Below are 26,972 nucleotides of genomic sequence, written 5' to 3' on the forward strand. Positions count from 1 at the left end.
GAAAATATTGGGTAAAAATAACTTACATTTAAAGATATAGCTATACTTGGTTATATATACTGTAGACTATTTAGGAAATTGTGATGATTGTATTTCTTCTTAGCTCTATGTCAAAGTAGTGATATGCCTACTTTTGTCCTTTAAGTATGATTTCATAAGTTATTTCAAAGGCATTCAAACATCTTACTGATGTATTATAACTCTGTGTTGTGCAAACATGTGAACAAGGAAATGCCACCTAAAATTAGAGTCAGTGACTGTTCTTTCCATACAAAACTACAACTTTAGATAAACTCAGTAAGACCACACACACAAAAATCGGCATTGTACAGTTTAGATTTTCAGAAACAAAGATCATGCCTGTTTGTGGCATCGAATGAACAGTGCTGATGTTGATTCACTATCTGAGGTTGCACTTATGGCAACTCTGGTAATCTACTGGGGAATGAAATTATCCAAATGAGTTGAGGGACTTCAAAAACTACATCACACAACCATAGTCCAGCTATTTCTTTTGACTATATACAGCCAGCAATTTTTTATGAGCTCATTTAAAAATGGTTAAGTGATTATAATGTTGCTCTAAAACTAAAAGACCTTCAGATTTCCACTAACTGGAATTATCATTTTCTTAGCACAATTAAAACCTGTATTTTGCATCTACTGTATTTTTTGGAGTATAAGACACACTGTTCCACACCCAAATTTGGGAGGAATAATGGTTGTTAATGCTGCTGTTGAGTTCTGTTTGCATTGGTGAAATGTTTTTTATGTTATTAAATATTTTACCACGTTTTTTTGTTTCAGAATTTTTCCCCCTATTTTCCTCCTCTAAAACCTAAGTGCATCTTATGATCTGAAAAATATGGTAAATTATAACATGTTCTCATACTAGATATTAAAAGTGTTGACTTACTTATGGTTCAGTAAGTAACACACAAATATGAGTTGAAAATTAATTAGCTTTGGGGAAAACTAAAAATATGCAATACAGTGAGAGTTACATATTTTAAAATATCAGAGTGTTTTATGTGCTGCCAGAGGTTATGTTCTTATGAATATTTTCAAAGACCATACTACTTTCTTGCCTACACATTTTGTATAGGTTACTATCTTAACATTCCATCATGAAAGAATTGAATCTTGCTATGCAAATGTAATCCTATCTTTTTATTTCCTTCTATAGAGAGCTCTTTCAGGTTCTTTGGACATATGCATTCTTAGAAATGGTTTGTCTATATTGGTCCATGTGAACTGTAAAGCAAACAAAAGACTAAATTCAATTATTGCAAAGCTCATGGTAACTTTATCACTTGGGAATACTTCTCCTTCCTTGCATATAATTTAATTGGGCTATAAGTGGATAAAATGTATATATCATGAATAATCATTTGCCTATATTTATGAATGTGGAAGAATATAATTTAAAGTTATGTTTATAAATCAATATTAATATTGTTATTACATATACACCATAATAATAGTAAAATAGCCAAATAAATTAAGTAATTTATCTTTATACTACACTGTTCAGATCAATTGACTCTATAAATCCCAGCGACAATAATATGTACACATAGCAGACATATTAAAAAGAATAAAAATGAACAAATTTAGTAGAAATTCAAATATGTGATTATTGTGGGCATAGAAAACCCCTGAAAAACTGCCTTCCCACCTCTGTGGGAACAGAATCTTGATGATACCTGCCCAGGATCACAATGTCTTTTCTACTACCTACTCACATTCACGAATACTATACATATGTGCTGTATATATTGTCAATATTTACAGTATATACATGCACATACACATGCATACTTTTTTACTCTTAGGCTCATTCATGAAGTTGCAGATCAGTATAATTAATACTTGTTTATTTACCTTAAGTGATATTCATTCACAACTTTTTCACTCTTGTGCAAAAATATCATACAGATTAGTATTCTTTCTCTAAAAATCTTTTTATGCTTTAAGTTTTTTGTCTTTTACAAATAAATTAGGAAATATAGTTTATTCAAATTGAAAATCATTGCAATGTTTTTACAAGGCATTGCTGAGGTTTTGAATTGTGGTATTCTTGAAACCAACATCTTTCAAAACACAAACTCAGTAAGTTATTGTTATTTCTTGATAGTTGCAATTTGAATTACTTACATGAAATACATCATGACAGATCTAACCCTCATGCTAGTCAAAAAGTGTTTGTACAGAATATGAACCCTTCTGTTTTATCTATTTCTTATTTTTTTTTTCTTGAAATGTCTTTTTAAGAGCCATCTGGAAAATGTTGAGATTTCTGTACTAGAACATTTCTGGAAAGTTTTTCACCCAGTAAAAAAAGCTGAGGACATAAGTGAGGCAAAATTGAGGAAGAATAATTTTAGTGGATGCTCAGGAGAGGTAACAGCAAATGCAACAAATGTTTTAGTTTTATCTCCCAGTCCTTTGGTGTTTCCTTGCCTCATGAAAGTCCTAAAAAATGTCCAGTTCTTTAAAACATCGGCTATACTCTTCCATTAAACATCAGTTGTGGTCCTCCATTGCTCATGCTGTCTGTCATTTCCTGTTAGGAAAATAACATGAATTAATTAAAGTCTCTATCAGAGTAAAGACATTTGATTTGGTTGATGGGTTTGCAAAACAGAAATTTGAAGCCACTGAAGAACTTGCTGGGTTTGGGAGAAGGACAAGGATTGGTATTGGTCTTGCATTCGAGGCAATGAAATTTCATGGCATCTCGGGGCGCATGAAAAAGCTGAAGCGACACAGTCTATGGGACCAAATCTTCTGCCCACACAAGCAGTGCAGTCTCTCTCCAGTTCTGAGTTTCCCCTTTCATTCCTCACCTCTGTTTTGGAAAGACCTCACCTAGAAACAAGATGGTTATATGCTCAAGGGTCTCTAATGTAGAGATTCCTCCGCTGAGCATGTCAACAGAGAGCCAACTAGGCATTGCCTTCATTCTATAGAAAAGTATGTGGCCTTTTTGCTAAGAACTGAAAAAGGCCCACTAGGGGATGACTGCTTATTTGTGACTATGGCTCACTAATAAACCACAGTGAAAAGATTATTTTTATAATACTGTCACTCATACAGTAAAAACAAAACAAAACATATTTTTAAGGGATCAAGTACTAAGTTAATGAGAAAACTACATGGGATAGCAATTAGAAATTAAATATAAAGGATGACCTAACATAAAAAGTTCCATTTGCAAAGGTAGAAAATATATTAACTTAGGAAAAATTTAGAAGCTAATAAATTCTTAGGAAGAATTTATTAAACATTAAACTCTTCCCTACACAATAAAATGTAGTGAGGAGATGTGAGGTCTGTTCACATTGATAATGGTTAATGTACCATATTATAAATAATATTTAGGCAAAACTATCTAAAAATAGATAACAACATCTTTCCTCACTTGAACAAGCCTACTTGCAACAGAGCAGTAAAGAACAATTCAAATGAAAATTATTTTCTCAGTGATCTCATGCCTATCAGTTTATACCTACTTTCTGTTTGGATGAATTAATAATTACAAAGTAAAGTGTTTATGCTTTAGAAATTCTTTCAGATATTTATTTGAAAGTAAAAAGTTATCCATACTTTATTTATAGTCTTTTTTCTTTGAAAAGTCAATACACAAGTTAAAATAGAGTGAAAATGCTTGCTTTTTCATATTGGGGGTGGTTCAGAAAGTTCCTGAGGAAGAGCAAAGAGGTACCTGAAGACCGGAATTGGCCTGGTGGTAGAACATGACTTTTGAAAACTTTGCTGTCTTTTAGAAAATGGGGTAGAATTCCTTCCAAGAAAATTCTGGGAAAGAAGACCATGGGCAAGACGTTTCCTCTCACATCAAGACCAGTCTTTCTAAGCAAAGTGCCCTGGCCTCTTCCAGGCTGTAGGGGGTTGGTCATCTTGTCCCTGGGCATCCATTGTATCTCCCCTAGTAAGATGCAAGGAAATTACCAGACTGAAAAAGCCTAAAAATTCAAGCCCCTTCAGAATTAAGGCAGGAAGTAGAGAACATCTGACTTTCTGACAGGAAGCAGAGTATGTCCTTTAGAGCCTGCAGCCGGCCTCTATGGTCTGGTGATGGTTCAGCTAATTGAGGGGCTGGCCCTGCTAGAGATATGTGAGGTACAAGTGCATCTGAAAATACACTGAGGTTGTTGGGCTGTTGTCAAGTTAATGAATAAGAAAACAGATTTAAGGTTCCATTCAAGAACTCAGTGTTGGTGGCAAGATACGTAGAAATAATTCTTCCAAAACAAAATGATCTTTAACAAAATTTACTCATACATCTTTTTCTATTTCTCTTACTAGAACAGAAACACAATTTCCTAATGAATGTATAAGAATTAACTTTTCTAGTTTCCTTTTCTTCTCCTAAAATGACATTGCATTAATAGTGTAGCTTAAAACTATTAAAAACTAATCTAATGTATAATCTTTTATTGCAGGATTAAAATATCCAGTTTCTTAAATCTTAACAAAAAAAAACCCAAGAATTTTCTCAACTAAATTCACCCTAATATAGATTCAATAAAATCACTGATGGAAAATAACAATGAATACCAGTTTTTTAAAGGTATTATTTATTTTTAGAGAGGGGAAGGGAGGAAGAAAGAGGAGAGTAACATCAATGTGTTGTTGCCTCTCACAGCCCACTACTGGGGACCTGGCCTGAAACCCAGGCATGTGCCCTGACTGGGAATCAAACCTGTGATCCTTTGGTTCACAGGCCAGTGCTCAATCCACTGAGCCACACCAGCCAGGGCTGAAACCAGTTTTTAAATAGCTGAGTATCATACAGTTTATTTGCAAGTAGTCATGTCCTATTTAACAAGATTATACTCTAAATGTGAGCCTGACCAAATGAGAGTATTTGCAAATGGACATTTTTTTGCAATTGGGCCACAGTGTCTATGTGACTCTCTGTATTTGCAATTACATTATTTAACCAAACCAAGAATGACAACTATTTTCAGTGATCCGCATTATGGGAGATAAATTTAAAATGCCTCAATCAGATAATTTTACAAGAAGAAAGTTTCCATACAGTATTTTTACTGCATTAGTGTCAGACTTATTTGTTCATGCAGTTTTGGCATGAGGGAGACACAGTTTGTTTTTATCAAATACATCTATTATTATAAACAAAACTCTGGCCTGAGAATGATGATTCTGAATCGTAATCAATGATGTAGCAGAGAATAAAGGCGTCGTGAATCATCCAAGCAGAAGTGTGTTTGGATGCCTATGGGCAGGCTGAATATTTTAAATACTCAACCAAATTTCAAGCTTCAGATCTGCCATGTAAGTGCATGTCTGGTCCTCAAAGTAGCTCTCATAAAAGTGACACTTTGAGGAGCCACATCCAGCATCAGTCCAGACTGATCTGCTGACCCCATGGCTTCCTACAGGAGGCAGCACTTCCTGCAGTGACATCACAACACGGTAACTCCCTGGAAATCAGCGTACCTTGTAGGTAACTCTGGTGTCGGGGGCACCACCGGGCAGCTGGGCAAGTCGGTTATTTCAATAGCCCTCAATCTCTAATGTAAATATAACAATCATACAATAAATATTGCACACATATACACAAAAATAAATCACACTAGTATTAAAAAGAGCATGAAATAGCCACTCTCCAAATAGATAATGATCATCTATTTTGAACAGCCCATTTCTTTACATGACCAGTCTTAGTATTTCTACTATTAACTCTTTTTTGAAGGACACACATGGATCTAAAATTGCTTTCTAAAAACAATTTAAGGGCCTTTACTCTCCTCATTTGAATGCATAGATTGTATACAAAATAGAAACATAAAACTACAGAAGAAATCCTTTTTCTTCAAAGTAACATTATATAGAAATATACAACAGTAAGTCTTGCTCTTCTTTCTTCAATTCTGTAGTTATGCAGGTGTATTTCCACAATATCAAGTAAAATATGATGTAATTGTTATCTTACTGAATTTATGCCACAGATGCTTTATCTTTTCCTTAATAGATCCAGTGGCAGGAACTAAATTTAAAAATATGTGCAAATATTGTAGAAACACAGACAGCTCACTATATCATTTGTTCTTTTCTGCAGTAAATGTAACTTCCTGTCTGAATGGGTTTCATGAAACAATTATGCAAAAAACATTGTCTAAAATACCACAAAGCTACCCAAATATGCATGAACTGTAGATGAAAATTAAATGAAGCTTTATGTGAATTATAATTTCTGCACTGATAGGCCAGGCTTTTTGTTGCCTTACTAAAAGGCCCTTTTATGCTTGAAAAGCTAATTTACATAATCAAATGCATCTACTTACAAGCATGAGGGGTGGGCTAAAAAAGGCAAATTCATCCAATTTCTGAAACTGGCATCATTGAGTGGAGAATGTATTTAGTGTTTTTCCTCAGTATAATACATAAAAATCCATATTTATAAGGCATTTGATATTTTATGAAATCCTACTTTAGATGCTGTGTTCTTGTATAGAGAGCCTACAAAATTGTGCTGAAAATAGGTGTGTCCAGAATTGCAGAGAGAAGAAAAAATTCTCATCCTTGGTCCAATAGGACCGAAATTTCATAAAATGTAATTTCTCACATTCCCATCTAAAGCTCCAAATTGACTCATCTAGACTTGACTGCGGTCTTCATCCCATGCCCGCAGTGAGAGGACAAGGTCCAAGACTCACTTTCTCGGCCATCTCATGAGAGTGGTGCAGCGAATGCTCCCTTTCTGAGAACATCCTCCTCTGTTCATAGCTGGCTAGGCGACACGTGAGCCATGAAGAGAGGGTGCAGCCACCAATCCCAATGCAGGCAAGAGACATGGAGGCGAGATGCAGAGGATAGAGGGAAGAGGTCTTCTTTGTCACTGCTCGGAGGAACTGAACATTCAGGATGCCCCCGATGAGTCCACAGATGCAGCAGGCGGAAAAGAGGATCATCTGGTAAGGATAAAAAAAAGGGTGTTACTGTTGAGAAAGCAAAGCTGACTCAGTACAGCACAATCTCCCCTCCACCCTCCCCAACTCTTTCTTTCATTCAAGTTCCAAGCAATTGTTACTACACAGCCATAAAGAGTCTTGGTAGAAAAGGTATAGAAAGAATGAAGGCCATGTCTAAAGAGTGATGGGACCATTGTAGAGGCTAATTATAATCTTTCAAGAAAAAAATTTAGCTGAAGGTTTCTCTTTATGTAATTTTTAAACATTACATCTCACACATCTAAAGTGATGGGGTCTTCATCCTTTTCCTCCCCATAGATACTCTCGCACAGAACAAGGAGTGACACAAACAAGCTGCACTACCCTTCCTTCCTCGCCCTTTTCAGACAACAGGTCTCCCCCTGGAAACTCTTTAAGGCTCCAAGATCATTCACTTTCTAGGGTCCCTGTGTGATATTCATTTGGCCAATATTTAAAGGTCTATGATCTTTCCTATGGCATTCAGTAAAATAAACCACATTTTTCCTTCTTTCCAAACTCTCATAAAATGACGTGGAAGGCAGTGGGGAATCCACACTCAAGCACGCAGAAGTTGTCCTGCAGCCAGTATCAGAGTTGACAGGGAGCAATGTTCCGCCCCCCAAAACCCATGATAGTGCCATAAAACATCTGAAAACACTTATGTTTACAATCACAGCAATAAAATAAAATTCAATAAAAAATCTTTGGGAATTAACTGTAGCTATAACAACACAGCTGTTTTGCTGCTGTGTAAAATTAACTTCACAGTCAAGCAAAGCCAGTAATCTTTATGCCTGATTCCATGTTTAAACAGTTAAATTTCCCATGAACTCAAGTTATATCTTTTTCAGCTTATTGAAGGATTCATGTGTATGTTTGGGAATCTATGAATTGGAAAAGTGGAGACTGTCACCCACAGAAGTCATTAAGGGTTGCGTATTCATGTACTAAAGAGTGTCAAAGCACTTCTTTCTTTCTTTCTCTCTTTCTTTCTTTCTTTCTTTCTTTCTTTCTTTCTTTCTTTCTTTCTTCCTTCCTTCCTTCCTTCCTTCCTTCCTTCCTTCCTTCCTTCCTTCCTTTCTTTCTTTCTCTCTTTCTTTCTTCATAATCTCTAATAATCTTCATGGTTTCCTTTGAAAATAAAAAAGCCAGGGTTTATTTATCAGTCTTCTTTTTAGCCTAAATGAGTAACATTCAACATATAATTATTGGCCAGTCACCAATTCCATTTTTGAGCTCTGATATTTCAAATACTTCAATGTGTGATAGATACAAACAGGTCAGAAACTTACGACAAGTCCAGATTTTTTTTTGGCGCACAATATCCCACATATGCCACAAAGAAGAAACTGAAAAGGAAAAGAACAACAATTACTTCACATCCAAAGATAAGAGGACGCCAGTTTTTAGCTTGTAGTTCACTCATGGCATTTGCTCCAGGGAAGCTGGGAAAGTTTACGTTCCCATCCAAAGCTGAAAAGGAAAATAATCCATTCCAAAATAGGAAGGGGGAAAATGCAAATGCTAATAAAGTTTGTTATTTGCAAGGTTAATGTACATAACTGTGGGATATTTAAAAAAAATTGAATCAGTTTTACCACCAGGCAAAATTATGAAGTTAATGAACTTAGAGTTCTGTTCCTCCAATATCCATTCACTGTCTGCTTGTCCCTTCCTATTTGCTTAGGGAAAACAGTGGTGTGATACAATCATTTATACTATGCAATTAGAAACCAATGGGCTAGACTGAAGATAGGGAATTTAGAACAAATGAAAAGGTAAGGCATCAGAAATGGAGATGTTTTTCTATAGAGACATTCTTTACACCTTTTAAACGATGTCAGGTAAAATGGCTACCCCTCATTCTACCAGAAATACTGTCCTTGTGGATATGTTGGAAGAATACAAGGGGATGAAGCTACAAGAATCTCCCCATCCACTGGGGACATGTTCTGAGACGCCCCAGAAAATGTCTGAAACCACAGATAGTATTAAACTTTATATATACACTGTATATTTTTCTATACATACATATCTATGACAAAGATTTATTTATAAATTAGGCACAGTAATTTACAAATAATGATAAAAGAACAATTATAACAATGCACTGTAAGAAAAACTAAGGGAATACAGTCTCTCTCTCAAAATATTTTATTGTACTGTACTTACCTTTTCATTTAAAGCAGTGATTTTCAACTAGTGTGCTGCAGGAATTTTTCAAGCATGCAAAACCTTACAATGTAGCAGGGGCACTGACCTCTTTTCCCTTAGATTGTCAAATTTAAAAATGACAACATTCAACACAATAGCCAACTGGTGTGAATGAATCAAAATTTACCATTTTCTGATAGACTGGCAAAAACATCTTTTTGGGTGTGCCAGAGAATTTCCATAATTAGTTGATGTGCGTCATGAGACGAAAATGACTGAAATCGATGACTTAAAGGAAGGGCTTTATGACTCCTTTCTAGCATATCCAAATTGTCAGCATCACTACTCTTGAACTTTGGGGCCTTTGCTCAGTAAGATAAGGGTGAGTTGACACGAGCATTGTGATAGTATAATAGCTAATCTGATTTTATCACACTACTCAGAAGGGTGTGCAGTTTAAAACTTATACATATTTTATTTCTGGAATTTTCCATTTACTATTTTGAGACCATGGTTTTCCACAGGTAACTGAAACAGCAAAAAGCAAAATCCTGAACAAGGGGGAACACTGTATTGATGGCAACTACTTCCTTGTAAGTGAGCACATGGCTGACCTAATTGTTTGTAAAAATTAGCTGCATCAAATCATCTTTCAGTGATACACAACTAAGACATTTTGGCTGTCAAAAAAGTAAGTGGTTTAATTTGGACAGAAACATTTAAGGCCATTTGAATGTACATTTATACATACTTCTAGATGAGAGGAAACCATATAAATAAAATAATCATTCATTAATAAATAGTAAGCTTACTAAGGGCCTTCAGATTAGCAAAGATAAGCTTGAATGAGGTTAAACTCATTTCCATTTGATTTTCTACTTTTTAAATTTGCTACCTCAAGTCAGAGGTAGCAAATTACCTCTGTCAACATTACATGTTGATAGATTTTTAAAACTACAAATCAAAAGACTGGAAAGATAATCTAAAATAAATTGTATGCTGTTAGAAGCAGCAATAACACTGGATAGAAAATATTGGGTAAGGGAATTTTCCCTCTGCAAGGGAGTTTTCTGTACAAGGAAACTCAGTGATTACAAAGGAAGTAATGATGCAGCAGGGCAGCTCAGGAGACACAGGGATAGATAAGAATTTGGTATATAATAGAAATAATCTTTCAAATAGTGGGGAAAAGATCAGGGTGATTTATTCAATAAACAGAATTAGTTAATCTACTCCAACGTCATATAGCAAAATGTCTAAGAAACAGTTTGAATATTTAAATATATTAAAATATAGGACTTCTGGCCAACATGGAGGCATAGGCAGATGCACTTTGCCTCCTCGCATAACCAAAAGAAGGACGACAACAAATTTAAATAAAAAAAAAACTAGAACTGGCAGAAACTCCAGTATGGAGAGGACTCCTGGAAGGTGGTGGCTAGAGGACTGGGACATACAAGGCGGCAGCTTGTGGACCATTTGAGGTGGTGGCTGGTGGACTGCGCGGTGTCATACTTATTTGCAGATAAACTGGGAGGAACAACTGGGGAGTGAGACAGACCGTGCAACCCAGGGTTCCAGTGCTGGGAAATAAAGCCTCAAACCTCTGACTAAAAACTCCTGTGGGGGTTGAGGCAGTGGGAAAACTCCCAGCCTCACAGGAGAGTTTGTTAGAGAGACCCACAGGGTCCTAGAACATACACAAACCCACCCACCCAGGAATCAGCACCAGAAGGGCCTCATTTGCTTGGGGTTAGTGGATGAAGTGACTGAAAGCCGGCTAGAGCCCAGCAAGCCACACTGTTTCCTCTCAGACCCCTCCCCCACATACAGCGCCACAGCAGAGTGATGTGCTTGCTCCCTGGTGAACACCTGAGGCCCCACCTCTTAGTACATAAAGGGTACTCTGAGACAAAAAATATATAGCTCAAATGAAAGAACAGATCAAAGCTCCAACTAAGTGATGAAGAGATAGCCAACCTACCAGGTGCACGGTTCAAAACACTGGTAATCAGGATGTTCACAGAAATGGTTAAGTATGGTCACAAAATAGAGGAAAAAGTAAAGGCTAAGAAAAGTAAAATAAAGGGAAGTCTACAGGGACTTAATAGTGAAGGCAAAAAAAAAACCCCACAAAAAAACAGGACTCATATCAATGGTTTTGAGCAAAAGGAAGAAATAAACATTTAACCAGAATAGAATGAAGAAACAAGGATTCCAAAAAATGAGGAGAGGCTTGGGAACCTCCAGGACAACTTTAAATGTTCTAACATCTGAATCACAGGAGTGCCAGAAGGAGAAGAACAGCAGCAAGAAATTGAAAACTTATTTGAAAAAGTAACTAAGGAGAACTTCCCCAATCTGGCAGAAGAAATAGACCTCGAGGAAGTCCAGGAAGCTCAGAGAGTCCCCAAAAAGTTGGACCCAAAGAAGCACACACCAAGGCACATCATAATTACATTTCCCAAGATTAAAGATAAGGAGAGAATCTTAAAAACAGCAAGAGAAAAGGAGAGAGTTACCTACAAAGGAGTTCCCATAAGACTATCAGCAGATTTATCAAAAGAAACCTTGCAGACAAAAAGGGACTGGAAAAAAGTATTCCAAGTCATGAAAGGCAAGGATTACTCTACATCCCAGATTACTCTACTCAGCAAAGTTACCATTTAGAATGGAAGGGCAGACAAAGTGCTTCCCAGATAAGGTCAGGTTAAAGGAGTTCATCATCACCCAGCTCTCATTATATGAAATATTAAAGAAACTTATCTAAGAAAAAGATGATGATCAAAAATACAAACAGTAAACTGACAACAAACTTACAATTATCAACAACTGAACCTAAAAAAAACAAAAGCAAACAACTAGAACAGGAATAGATTCACAGAAATAAAGATCACATGGAGGGTTATCAGCAGGGACAGAGAGGGGAGAGAATGGAAGAAAAGCTACAGGGGAAAAGAAGCATGAATGGTAGGTACAAAATAGACAGGGGGAGGTCAAGAATAGTAAGGGAACTGGAGCAGTCAAAGAACTTATATGTATAACCCATGGACATGAACTAAGGTGGGGGAATGATCGTGGAAGGGTGGATACAGGATGGAGGGGAATAAAGGGGAGAAAAAAATGGGACAGCTGTAATAGCATAATCAGGAAAATGTATTAAAAATACATGTATAAAAATATAAATGTAGAAGGATAATAAAGTTATCCTTTATATAATAATTATATAAATATTAAGAGTGGGGAAGGATTTTCTAAACATACTAGCAAAGTCACACAAAAAGGAAAATACTTATAAGTATTAATACATAGAATTGTAATTTTGATAGTCAAAAATATAAGTCACAAAAGCAAAAAGTAACTTGGGACTATATTCAGAAAGCATAAGACAAAAGGTTAACAAAGTCATTTTAATACCATAAAGCCACGGGAAGATAGAACTGAGAACTTGATAAAACTCAAATACTTGCATCATTTTCCGAAGCCTTAAAAGCTATTTCCAAGTGACCCCTTCTCACTGTCCTCTGTGTCCACGGTGTAGATGATTGTGTCCCACATGGAGTCTTTCTTACTGATGCCATCTCTCATCTTTCTGGGCTGGGCTCAAACCATTCCAGGTTGGACCAGTTTTGTACCTCTCAGCATTTCCAAGATTCAGATCAAAGCCTCAGGGTGTTCTTCCCCTTGCCCCCCCAACTAAACTATTATTCACCCTGAAAGCCCATTCACCTGGAACTCATTCTTGAAATAATTTGAAAGCAGTTCCTTGGATCTCTTTTGAAATCTATAAACATTGCCGTTATTTATTCACAGCCAAGCCCGAGGGGACCTCAGGAGGGGTAAGCAGAGTTCCCCACCCAACCACTTTGTTGGAGCATCTAGGTAGCAAAATAATCGTTTCTATCTATTGTTCCACTAAGAAAAGGAAGTTCAGGGCTTGGGAGGAGGAATGCAGAGGAGGAGGGACATCAAACAATATTATTTCACTCTCAGTCAGGCCTGGAGTGTAAGTACTTCCCCACAGTTACTTTTGTTAGCCTACCCAAAACCCACATTCCTTAGAGGAAACTTGTAACCTGAGGAAAATTAGACCCATATAATCAGAAGTATCTAAAATCATGGAATTTCTGAGGAGGTTTTAATGGATCTTGGCCGAAGTTCAGCCATCACAGTTTATTGAAAAGTTAAAACAAGCACAAAAAGCAGCAAAGGATATTTTATTTCATTGGCTGTATTTACCCAAGTCATAGCACTGCAAGGGATCTTAGCAGATGATTAATCTAGCCCTTACAGTGACCAGGGGGAACCAGAGGTCCAGACAGGGTTATCGGCTTCTTCAAGGTCACACATCAAGGTCACGAATCAGAAAATAATGTAAGGTTGCACTAAGTGTCTAAGTTCATTCTAGTAAGTGAATAGAAACTCTTTTCACAAGTTTTTCAGGGCTAGCGTGGTGTATTATATTAGCAAATCCAACCAGAGCAGTTCGGTGGACACCTGGTCATCTGTAATTGCTTGCCTTTGCCATTATTCATTTTTGTTATAGGAAAAATAATTATGGAATTACTCAATGGTATTGCAGCCTACAATTAAGTATACCTTATTATATAGGGAATTTGTTATAATATTTCAAGACACTTTTTTGTTGCTGAACATAGTTTTATTCATGGTTCCAAGCACTCGCCACATTATGAAAATTACAAAACAAGTTAAAAACAATTTAGTTAAAAGAAGTAAAACTGATGGCTGAAGACACACACACACACACACACACACACACACACACACACACAGGTTTACAAGAGAAAATATCATTTTATTCCTGAAAAGATGGGCTGCTTAAACACATAGAATGGTATTTGTTTATCTTCATGAAAGTATGTAAACTAAGTGATCTAAAGACAGGGAATTAAGCACAACAATGTAATAAAACTAGTTAGTCCTCCAAGTAAAATTCATTTCATTCCAACTTAGAATAAATTCGATAGATAGATAACTAAGGTTGTCAACTCACTGTAGAATGAAATGGAGCTCTGACAGAGATGGCATCCTACATTTTGAGTGGATTTCCCAAATAAAAGGTCCATGGAGGCTTCTGCTTAGGTTGTAGAAGGTCCAAAGATGTTCTTCCCACCTTAACAGTAGGCAAAACCAGATAACCTACAACTTTCCTACACTGACAGCTTTTCTGCAGTCAATCAGAGAGTGAAGGTTCCAAGGCCATGAGTAACCAAAACTCAAAGAGGAAGATGCTCCTCCAAAAAAGTCTGAAAACACAAACTGTCATCAGTTGCAGAGATGAGAGGAGTGGATGCTGGTTGTCATACACGTGTGTGGCGGGGGCAGTGGTGATGCAAAGCCCAGCTCCTCCCTTAGGTCTTCTTTCTTGCAAATCAAATGCTCTAAGTTCTTTACAGAGGGGTAGCAAAACCTGTCATTTCCAGGGCATTTACAAATACGTATTGCTACAGGAAATGGAGAAAAATAGAAGAAAATATTCTTTATATAAGGGAAGAGGCAAAAATTCATCTCTGGCCTAACATCCTATGCCTCTTCTAAAGGAGAGTCAATAGCCTCGGAGGGGAGGCAGGCACCTGGTACAGGAAACCAACCACAGATGCCAGGCCAAGTTTGGCTGTCTCAGGGAACGGAGTACAGGGTACTGAGAAAGTTTTGCCCCTGAGGCCAGATCACAGGGCCTTCCCAAACCAAGACTGGAGCAGAACAACAAAAAAATCTTCATCTCCACTCCCACCTATCCATCACCATAAATCTAACAGGTGTGAGTAACGGGCAACAGCAGTCTACACCAAGGGAGATGCTGGAGAGCGGAAGGAGACCTCCACTGCAGGGAGGTGGGTGAGAACAAGGAAAAGCTGAGTTTGAGGCACTGGTGCTGAGTAATGTTAAGGTAACCACACACAATCATCATTGATGGAACTGATCAACTACAGTGCTCTGAAGACAATTGTAACAGTAAAGTCAGCTCCTCACTAGAATGACTCCACCTTCACACTGATAGCCTAAAGAAGATACTAAGATAAGATACTACCAGGTTCTTTTATAAAGGACTTTGGACTTTGAGCTATACATCAGCCCGATCCTCACACAAGAGACTACAAGAGACATATACTCATTTGCTCAATAGCACTGTGGAAGACTGGATTATGGCACTCCAAAGATTATGTCTCAGTCCCCAGAATCCATGACTGTTACCTTCCGTGGAAAAAAAAATTATAGATGTAATTAAATGATAATCTTCACATGAGGAGATTATCCTGGATTATCCAGGCTGTCTCTATATGTAATCATGAGGGTCCTTTAAGAGGAAGACAAGAAGGTCAAAAGAAAATGAAAGCTATATGAAAATACCAAGAGACAAAGAGAGAAAAGGACTCAAAAAAGCAACACCGCTGGCTTAGAAGATGGATAAGAAGGGCACAAGGCAGCGGACGTAGGCAGCCTTAGAAAAGTGGGGAGGACAAGGGAACAGGATTTGCCCCTGGATCCTCCAGGAAGGATGTAGCCCTGGAGACCCCCACTCGATCTGTGGCCTCCAGAACTGAGAGAGAATAAATTTCTGTTGTTTTAAGCCACAAAGATTGAGACGATTTGTTCCAGTGACAATAGGAAACTAACACAGGCTCCAAAATGTTATTTCTCTAAGGAGTTACTAGAAGCTGTTCCTCCAAAACAGAAATAGGGAGAGACATAAGATAGGAAAGGAAGGTAGAATAAAAACACAAAATAAAACAAAACACTAAACCTTTTAAATTGAAAAAAATGTTGACTGGAAAAGTTAATATCTTAGAGTTAATGTTTAGAATCAATATCCCAGGTGATTTTAGTATAACAGATGGTGTGTTGGCAGTAAAGGAGGTGTAAGTAAACTCCCAAGATTCTTGTATCATTAACTGTATAAAAGAAGACTTAACCTGTTCTAGATGTCAATGGAAAAGTAGAACTTTAAATTTGTTCATTTAAAGTAGAACTTCTCATTTGTTCATTTTCCCATCAGTAGATGAGTGGATAAAAAAAGCTGTGGTACATTTACACAGTGGAACACTATTCAACCATAAAAGAGAAGGAACTCTTACCTTTTGCAACAGCATAAGTGGACCCGAGAACATTATGGGAAGCAAAATAAGCCAGTCAGAGAACGACAAGTACCATGTGACTTCACTCATATGTGGAATCTAATGAACAAAATAAAGTAACAAAGTGGAGACAGACTCGTGGACACGGAGAAGAGCTGTCAGAAGGGCAGGGGTCGAGGGCTGGATGAGAAAAGTGAAGTTATTAAAACTCACAGACACAAAGAAAAATATGGCGATTAGCAGAGGGAAGGAGGGTGGGGAACGTAGAGGAGGGTAAAGGCGGGAAATGGTGATGGAAGGAGACTTGAGTTGGAGTGGCAAATGCAAAATATAGTGTACAGATGATGTATTGTGGAATTGTATGCCTGAAACCTTTATAATTTTACTAAACAATGTCACCCCAATTAATTTAATTAAAAATATAGATGACAAAAAAATCTTAAAGAAAAACAATAAAATGACACTAAAGTTTGAATCCACAGATGTCAGGAAAGTTAAAAAAAGTGAAAAGAAATAAATGAAGCTATAAAGTAAACTGGTACAATTATAATAATGTAAACAATCTGACTAAATGTGAATTCACTCAATTTTCTTACTAGGAAAAATAGAGGAAGGGACAGGTCCATTGCTATGTAAGGAGGGAAAGGGACTTGTTAGAACTTCCCCCCAAATAAATGAAAACCTCTTCTTTCCTTATTGTTTTTCTTCTCTCTCTGCTTTTTTGTTTTTTGCTATCTCACTGTCTCTCTCTCTCTCTCTCTCAGCACTGACCTACAATGCTAGTTAATTAATTCTTCATTAATATTTCTTTCTGCCCAAGAAACTTTATTTGGGGAAAGGACTAAGAGTAAAATAGGCTATTGTAGATTTTCCAGGTTTAAACCGTGTAATGGAAAATTTTGGAACCATGGAAGTAATGGAAGCAGATAAAAGCAGCAGTTCTATCAGCTGGGAGAACAGGTGCTGGGCAGTTGGCCTTATCATAGACCGCGGGATGATCTTGTTTTAAGACAGCTTATTGAAATTTTTTCCCAGAAAACATCTATCCACCTCAAATTAAATAATTTTGGAAATTCACTATTAGAGAGATACACTCATTAATAAATAGAAATGGCACTTTTTCCCTCATGATAATGAGCTGAATCACAAATGAACTTAATACTTTGATACCCTTTTAAGATTTATACAGTTTCATCAGACTTAGTCAGTTTCTTTAAAAGGTGTAGAAAAAATTACCAGGAAAACACACTGATGGTAAATGTTGACAAACTGAAACAGAAAAAATCTATCTCTGGTTCAATACTGCATTTTCTGTGTGTCTGGATCCAGTCTGATGGTTTGCTTCACTACCACCAGTTCTTGAATAATTTTAGTCTGCTTTGATCACCAGTTAAGAATGACAACTGACTCTCTTAAAGAGCTACTTTGTAGCACAGCATACAAAATGCCAGTGTGCTGAGCAATTTCTGTTTTTGCTGATGCTGAGCTGATAAGATGGTGCTTTTCCTACATGATACCCTGACTAGACTCATGAGGTCATCCTCTCTGCCATGGGCTTCCTTCCATTTGGGATCCTGTGTCTCCAGTGCTGCCAGCACAAATTATCTGTGCAAAACAAGGAAAGCTCATCAAGTTGGAAAGCCTGCCCAATGACAGCGATTCTTGGCTGTGTGTTAGCTTTTAACATTCCTGATACGTTGGCCAATTAAAAACCGGAATCTCCAAGCTGGGGCTAGGCATCACTATGTTTAAATCTCTCCACTCTTTAAAAATCTTCAGTGTGTCCTGATGTCCAGAGCGGCATGCAGGGTGTCCCCCAGTGCTTTCTCAGAAGGCCTGCGCGCTCGGGCTCCCCGCTGGCGCACCCAGGTTCCCCTTAATCACTCTCGGTTAGAGATGAACAAGCATGAAGCTATGAAAGTGCTCTTCAAGGGGGAAACAAAGTCCTTGTTTATGACGTAAGGTCAAAGGGTCAGAACTGTTTGGTCTCTAATGGATCTTAGAAATAGACATCATTTCATCATCTTTTAACTTATTCCACCCAGTGCCTTTCCTTCATTGCTGCTAACAGATTTTTGCATATATATATATATATATATATATATATATATACACACAAACATATATGTATACATATATATATAGCCTGAGATAAGCAATGCCCCTTTTATTACAAAACATTTCATTATAAAATCATAAGCATGTAATTCTGTAATATAACAATATCATACTCAAGCACACCATATGACATTTTAGGTGAAATGTTCAAATTGCTGTCCACTGTGTGAGACATTCATGTACCCTACCAACCACACTTAAGTAGGTGTTTCTTTTGCCGAACCCTGTATAAGGTAAACCAGTATATGTGTGAATGAGATAGAATAAAGTGCTGTATATTTCATACTATTATGCTTTATTTTATTTGCATATATATATATATATATCATATACTGGCAATGAGCTACCTCTATTTCAGAGGAGAGAAGACACAAAGATAAACAGTTACAATTGTCTTAACAACCAGAGAATTAATTTCACATTCTGCCCTATAAAGTGACCCAAACACCTTGCCCTACTGCATGGAAGTAATAAGACACAGTTCCCCATTAACCCATAAGGATACTTGTATAGCACATTACTTACATCTTATTTAAAGTATAGAGCTGTTATAAGGCTCAAACTGGAAAACATGTAAGAAACAAACAGTTGTGATTACCTGGGTTGGAGAAGCGCTGGAAGGTATTAGGCAGCGATCGTCCATCCAGATTCATCCTCACTGGTGGATCACTCCCAGCCTTGTGCACAGGCAGGCAAGATGGCGGCCTGAGTGTTGAGATGCAAGAAACACTGGCAGAGCTCCTGGAGTCTGAAATATGGGCCGCCATCTTCCTGAACACTTTCTGAAAATGTATAGGTCAGTGAATGGCTCAAAGTTACGTGCTCCTCATGGGCATGGGAAAAAAGTGCTAATAAAAACTCCCCAATCTATGGTTTTAGAACGTGTGTTTGGAAAGGAGGATGGCAGGTCACATTTTGGAGTCTAGGCGCTCTGATCAGTGTTTCTTCAACATAACTGTGTAAGACCATCATCTCATTCACCTTTGCACAAGGCTGGGTTTTTGTGTTCAATTGAGTTGAATTTGGAACCTGCCATGATCAGAACTTCCAGGCATAAATTTGTAAGTGCCGTGGAGTGGTTGACAAGAACTGAGTTCAGTCCTTCTGAAATAAATGGGACCTGTCCTGGAGAATTGAGGTTGAAGGCTGAATGTGGTTTATTCTCACTTAACTTGAATAAAAAATAAACTGCTACATAAGTAGATGTAGCCTCATCTTCAATGACCAGCAGATTTTCATCTTTATTTAGAAAAGATTCTGTAGTTCTACACATCCATGGTAGTAGCTGAAATAAAGCTTTTATTGCGAAAAGCATTTTGAGTCTCTCTACCTTTTAGGAAAAGATGGATTGTAAAAGGAAAGTTTGCTCTATGATGAGCAAGTCAGTGAATAAAAGAAATTATGGGACAGAGACACGGTTTAGAACCTCATATTATACAAGAAAAGGAATTGAATGTATTATTTATGTGTGATTACTGGTACAGTCATGGTAAGAAATCATTGATTTTTATATCCAACTTTGCCATTGATTCTCAGACAAAGCTGTGCTGTTGAAATCAAATTTCTAGATGATATAATGAAATTTCAAACTGAATGGATTAATTGCTAGATGGACAGATGAATATATTTACAGTAAGCATGGGAAGGGGCAGAAATTAATCAAATTTAGCCAATTTCAAGACACATAACTGAGTGCAATTAGTCTTTTCATGAAATAAAATCCAATGAACTTTTTGAACTTTTTTGTTTTTCTGAAATACTCAATGGTTGATCAGATTAGGTTAATTCTCTTCTCAATGGCGGCATTTCGAAATGATTTGAATGATATTGACCTTTTAAGCGTCACAATCACAGCTTTTGTGGGTTTCAACATTTCCTTCTGAAACCCCGGTTGCTCTTTATATGTCAGCATTGGACCTTTTTACACCAAAATCACTGAAAAAGGAGTTAGCTTGGCACTGACGATAACTGCCACATTCTTTTTAAAGGTGAGAAGGTACTTTCCAAACTAGAAAGGTTGTGACCTTTTAAAATATTTTATTAAACATCTTTATTGAGATGTCATTGATATAGAACATTATGTTAGCTTGGGTTCTCAATAACGTCAAACAGAAAATGACTTGGGAAAGTAACCTATGAGTATATTTCCCAGAGGTTGATTCATTTCCTCTGAGAACACCAGGCTTAGCTTCAGAATAGACATAAAATAACCTTTTCCACTTTGGTGAAACTAGAAGTTGGACAGGGTCTCAGCACTGTCCTATGAATGCTGTTACCTATAGACAGCCGGTCTGTTCTGCAGTAAACTGCCCTTGGTTATTATAGCTCAGTTTCCCCTTCAATCACCCTTTAGCCTTGATGCACACACTACCCCAATCCCATTCAGAAAGGTGATCCTGGAAGAAATCCAGATAGTTTTCCTTCAGTCAGGGTAAAGATCAAATGTAAAACTATCTAAGGATATCACCAAAAAAAGCTCCAGGACATTAAAATATCAGAATACAATTTTTAAAACTGCTTTGTAACTTTTTCTCAAGCCATCAGGTACTATACCTGGCAAATGCAACCTGTCTGCACAGAGATGCTAATGGAGGGGAGTACCTCATTTCCTGATTATAAGCCATGGTCTGTCCTGGAAGAGCTACAACCAAAGGTAGGTGTTTTCTATCATTATGTGGTCCTTTGTACTATGGCAGGCAGAGCAGGGTCCCCTCAAACAACTCCATCAAACCTCAGGGCTTATGTCACAATTATAATATTTCTGACTTTATGTACTTGAAATCTTTGTATGATTGCAAAATAAAGCAATCTTTCCTCAATTGAGGACATATGTTTCATGTACCAACTCCATCTGAATATGCACGGGCCCAGTTTTAAGTTGCAAGGTTTCTCTCAACACTCTTGGCTTCAGGCAGCATATAAAGGTTGCTCATCTACATCCCCCTTTTCTTTTTCTCCAAGGACAGTCTTTGAGAATACATGTTTGGGTGTCTTTATGTTTGGACTCCTTGTAGCCCCAATGACCTGAGTTACAAAGCACTGACAAGAATATTTTGAAGGATTTCATTCATAAACCATTTATCAGGATGACCTGTGGACACTTCTTATAAGTATAGTCTCGAGCTCCTATCAAATCAAATTTTGGTGGGGTGGGGTGGGATCCAAGAATCTGAATCTTGGATAAATTCCAAGGTAACTGTCATGCCCCTTATAATTTGAGATGCTTAGATGTAGAATCACAGGACTGATTTAATTTTCTATCCAATAGTTTGGCTGAATGAATTGGCATTGCCATAAGCTGGCCAGAGGTGGGAACCACTGTGGGAGTAGTAGCCTTGAAGGGAGCAGCAAAGGACATCTAAAATCAGACCCTGAACACTAGGCTTATATGAGGAACCTAGCTTCATCTCTTTCCTGAAGGGTTTAAACTCTCATACTTCTCCATTCCCAGGTATTCGGCTGGTTAACAGAGCATTCTAGGAGAAGTACCATATTTTGCCATGTATAATGTGCTCCTGTGTATAATGTGCACCCACGGTTTTGGTCCAAACATTAAGGAAAAATCTTTCATTTTAATTTTTAATTCATTTATTTATTTATTTATTTATTTATTTATTTATTTATTTATATTGAGAAACAAAACCTATTATCATATTCAGGGTATTATTTTGCATACAGATATCATTACTGCTTTCTAGAGTTATACTTTTAGTGCATTAGCATAAATAAAAGCATTAAAAACATTTATATAGATATGGAATTAGTACTACCCACATATAATGCACATCCTTATTTTTCCCTCAGAAATTTGGGCAAATAGCCCTGGCTGGTATAGCTCAGTAGATTGAGCACAGGACTGTGAAGCAAAGGGTCACTGGTTCAATTCCCAGTCAGGGCACATGCCTGGGTTCAGGCCAGGTCCCCAGGAGGGGACACATGAGAGGCAACCACACATTGATGTTTTTCTCCCACTCTTTCTCCTTCCCGTCCCCTCTCTCTAAAAACAAACAAAAAAATTCAGGCAAATAAAGTGCTCATTATATGTGGCAAAATATGGTAAGAGTATTTTGTTCATATTTATTTCCATCAGCCACAGGAAGAGAGGAAGTTGATGTTAGTTTCTCTGGACCCTATTGTGGACATTTTAGACCTTTGCCTGGCCAGTTTTAATGGCTTCTCTTTGACGGGTTCATTTTTCCCATTGAGGAACTAGTGGTATATTTGGGTTTTAAGATCCTTTAAGCTTTTTTTCCCCCTGTTTTCTATGATGGTGGATCATGTTCGGGGATCAGAACACCAAGGTTTAAGCAAAGATGGGGGCCATCAGTGTTCCACAGAGAGCCTCCAAGGACCAAGAGAATTGGTTCTCTAAGTGGAATGAACAAAAATGGTGATAACAAAAGGGAAAAAGGGCCACAGGCCATTTTCCTGTTCATCTGCTTCTAATTTCTTGCCCCAAATTTTCCCTCCACCCCTTTCTCTGTCTGCCTCTGTCTTGTAAGAAAGAAAGCCTGCACCACTTGATTTAGAGGATCTTGCAAAATAAAGAGAGAAAATGTTTACTTTCACTCTGTGAGTCAGCATTGTAGTTTGTATTATGTAGCCAGGCTCTCACTATTTGCAATAGGTCATATAATAAAAAGCTTGGATCAGGTAGAAAATTATAGTTTTCTTTTTTGATATATATTTATGTCAGAACTTGTCAGTAAACATAAAAGGACTGTGAAAATCAAGAGGTTGGGAAGAGTCAACCAGAATAAGGTGTTTCCAAACTCCACGAGTAACCAATGGGTTGCAGAGTGTTATTTATAACGCACCTGAAATTTCCTAAGGGAAAAGTGTCCCTTCTCTCCACAAAGCTATTTAGTTCAGTTCAAACTGGTTTTAAACAAGGGCAAACATGCATTGCATCTTTCACTACCTGGTTCAGTTAGAATCCTGGCAAGTCCTAAAACCTTGACGAGGTGCACAGATAGACGTAAGTCAATTCTCAAAAAAGATTATTGGAAATGTTATAAAACTAAAACTGATCATAAATTTCTGATTGTCTTAAAATTATCTTGCAAGACATGAATCAGCTGTTCAAATGAGCAGATTCTAGGAAAGGAATCTGGAGAGTGAGGTATTTGAGGACTAAGTTTTGGAAGATATTATTGCAATTAAAGCACAATATTGGTACAGAAGATTTATAAACTTAACCTAATAAAGCATCCAGGGAAGATGCTGAGTTTCTGAATTGTTTCAGAATAGCTCTGAATAGTGGTTTCTGAGCCTCATTGATTTGTGTTATTAATGCGATGGTTTTCAGCTTCCTCTGGATAAAGAGGATCATCATAAAACAATTGGAACCCTTCTTCCAGGCTTCTACCCATTCATTTCTTCATTACTCAGCACCTTTGTTATGCCAGTGTAGTTGTATGGACACATACACAACTTTTTAGTATTATATGATAACATTACAGTGAATAAAAAGTATCCTACACACTCAAAAGAGCCAGACAATAGGTTCTGGCTCTTAAAGGAACAAAAAGATTAAGTCTGACAGATTTTCCATTTCCTGGTGTTAAGGTGTGCCTGAAAACCTCACAAAGATTGCAAGAGAAATATAATAATGTGGCAAAAAAGAATTTTGGAGCACAAAAGCATTCCAGATATGGTCTTTGAAGAAAGTATTAAATGTGGCACTCTCTGTCAATATGCTTCAGCACAAAGATTATTTGCCTTCCTGGAAGAAAGGTTACAGCTGCCTTAGCAGACAAGCCTTCGCCTTCATCATCCAGCCCCTTCTTTAATTTCCATTCAATGGCCCCAAACAGAAATACTTTCTCAAGTATTGTTGCGATCAATACTCAATTTTCCACAGTTAATTTTTCAAAAGTTTGTAACACATATTGTTTGGGTTCTCTCTCTCAGTATTTCTGGGAAGGCTGGAAAAACAACCCCACACTCTTTAATATTTTCATTTTGTGGATATAGGAATTAAGATGCCAAAATATTACACTGCATGTGAGTAGAGTAAGTTCAATGAAAATGGAAGATTGGGGTTCTCACATTATTGCTTGCTGTGCACTCCAGCCTGTTTCATCACAGCCCTAAGTGTATCAGAAACATCTTGCCAAAAGCCTTTTTTTAATAGAGAAGTCATCAAATGTTCCCAATGAAAAAGCTTTGAGAGAAGTAGCCAGAGGAGAGCTGGGAGGGGATTAGCAGGGAAAGAAAGGGAAGGGTCATCAAGGAACATGTATAAAGGACTTAGGGACAAAGCCAATAGAAGGGTAAGGTGTGGGAGGTGGGGTGGGTAGGGCGGGAGAGCATAATGTGTATGTGGGGGAATGGGAACAACTGTAACTAAACAAGAATAAACAAACCAACCAACAAATAAATGAAATTTCCAAGGAAAAAAAGAAACCTTTGTGGAGGGAAAAACAGCTATACATGTACACTGCACCACAGTTTCAGCCCTCCCCTTGAAATTTTTTCCTTGCATTTTTCCCATCACATTCTCCTATCACATTCAGCCTCAGCTTCCCGACTGTATCTCTAGGCCCACTTCGGATAAAACCTAACGTTAAAGAAACTGCTTTCTATTTATCCCCTCAACACTATTAAAATAAGCTGGTATTATAAAAACAACTTGGTAAAAAAACAAAGGGTATGACAGCAAAATTAACAAAGAACTGGTCAGACGGGCAGCCGTGGTCCCCTTGCCGGTGCACAGATCATCTGAAGTGCAGGCACTGCTCCGTCCCCATGACTTCGGTGCTGCTCATACCAAGAGGAGGTCAAACCTTAGGAGCCAAAGGGCCAGAGGCTATTTTGATGTTCATCTGCTTCCAACTGAAATCATCCTCTGGAGTATTTTGTGAGCTGATTTTTTAATTAAATTTATTGTGTCGGGGACTTCCACCAAGATGGAGGCATAGGTGGAGACACGGTGCCTTCTCACACAACCAAGTTTAGAGACAACTAAATATTAGCAACAAAAAACACAGCCAGTACACAGAAAATTGAACTTTTCGGAAGTCTGTTAACAACAAATTCTTCAGCCTGGCCGGTAAGGGGCGAAACCAGCAGCTGGTGGAGTGGGGTTGCACAGGAAAACTCGGACAGATGGACTCAGGCGCGCGGAATCCAGGTGCAGGGTTGGACCTAGTGAGCGACCGAGTGAGCGACCAAGTGAGCAACCTCGGGGAAACAGCGAGAGAGCAGGGCTGCGGGTTGACTGTGGTCATGCATTGGTGCACGGATAGACAAGCGAGGGAGTGGGCGATTGGACCGGGACTCAGCCGGTCCCTGAGGCAATCGGCAGAGAGAGCACCGCCATTTCCCGGCTCTGACCCCACCTCCACATACAGCGTCATAACCCAGCGACTCTGAGTGGCCCGGCCCAGGTGAACCGCCTAAGGTGCTGCTCCTCACCCAGCGGCCTGTAACAGCAGAGGGGGCCGCCATTTCCCCGATCTGACCACGCCCCCACATGCAGCGTCACAACCCAGCGACCTGGGAGTCCAAGGCTCTGCTCCTCACACTTAAAGGACCCGAACAGACCAAAAATGGCTCAAGAAGATCTCAAAGCCCCAGAGCCTATAAATCTAAGCAATGAAGAAATAGCAAAACTCTCAGACGCACAGTTTAAAACACTGGTGATCAGGATCCTCACAGGACTGGTTGATTATAGCCACAAATTAGACAAATATATGAAGGTGAAACTAATTGAAATGAATGGAATTGCACAGGAAACCAATAGCAATGAAAAGGAAACTGGGACTCAAATCAATGGAGTGGACCAGAAGAAAGCAAATAATGGCCAAACAGAAAAGAGTCGAGAGTCTTAGGAACCTCCGGGACATCTTTAAACACTCCAACATCCGAATTATAGGGGTACCAGAAGGGGGAAAGGCACAGCCACCAGTGAACAAATAATAAAGGAGAATTTCCCCAATCTGGCAAAGGAAATAGACTTCCAGGAAATCCAGGAAGCTCAGAGAGTACCAAAGAAGTTGGACCCAAGAAGAAACACACCAAGGCACATCATCATTACATTAGCCAAAATTAAAATGAAGGAGAGAATCCTAGAAGCAGCAAGAGCTAAGGGGACAGTCACCTACAAAGGAGTCCCCATCAGACTGTCAGCAGATTTCTCAAAAGAGACCTTACAGGCAAGAAGGGGCTGGAAAGAGGTATTCCAAGTCATGAAATCCAAAGACCTACAACCAAGATTGCTCTATCCAGCAGAGCTTTCATTTAGAATGAAAGGGCAGATAAAGGGCTTCTCAGATAAGGTCAAATTCAAGGAGTTCATCATCACCAAGCCCTTATTATATGAAATGTTAAAGGGACTTATCTAAGAAAAAGAAGTTAAAAAAACATGAACAGTGAAAGGACAACAAACTCACAGTTATTAACAACCACACCTAAAACAAAAGCAAACTAAGAGGACAGCTAGATCAGGAGTGGAAACATAGAAATGAAGATCTCAAGGAGGGTTAGCAACAGGGGAGTGGGAGGAGGAGAAAGGGGGGAGAAGGTACAGAAAATAAGTAGCATAGACAGTAGATAGAAAATAGATGGGGGGGGCAAGAATAGTATGGGAAATATAGAATCTAAAGAACCTGAGACA

General features: G+C 38.1%; 1 protein-coding gene across 6 annotated transcripts in view; it reads right to left on the reverse strand.

Annotated features, from left to right (window-relative positions):
- Positions 1-1,939: 1,939 nt before the first annotated feature.
- The window catches only part of TMEM196 (transmembrane protein 196), a 52,744-nt gene continuing 27,711 nt past the window's right edge, over positions 1,940-26,972 (reverse strand). For 3 of the 6 annotated variants that reach the window (XM_053655046.1, XM_053655044.1, XM_037163927.2), the window contains exons 2-5: positions 8,276-8,332; positions 6,708-6,962; positions 5,488-5,561; positions 2,507-2,566 (exon numbers count right to left, since the gene is read on the reverse strand). In XM_053655046.1, the coding sequence (XP_053511021.1) occupies positions 2,560-2,566; positions 5,488-5,561; positions 6,708-6,962 (336 nt within the window). In that variant the 5' untranslated portion in view covers positions 8,276-8,332 and the 3' untranslated portion in view covers positions 2,507-2,559. Of the gene's footprint in view, positions 2,567-5,487; positions 5,562-6,707; positions 6,963-8,275; positions 8,333-12,607; positions 12,721-26,972 lie in introns of those variants that run through there. The other 3 variants (XM_053655045.1, XM_037163928.2, XM_037163929.2) reach the window with 2 other exon arrangements.

This window comes from Artibeus jamaicensis, unplaced genomic scaffold (assembly GCF_021234435.1).
Source record: "Artibeus jamaicensis isolate MK-2021 breed Jamaican fruit bat unplaced genomic scaffold, CSHL_Jam_final contig_923, whole genome shotgun sequence".
NCBI lineage: Eukaryota > Metazoa > Chordata > Mammalia > Chiroptera > Phyllostomidae > Artibeus > Artibeus jamaicensis.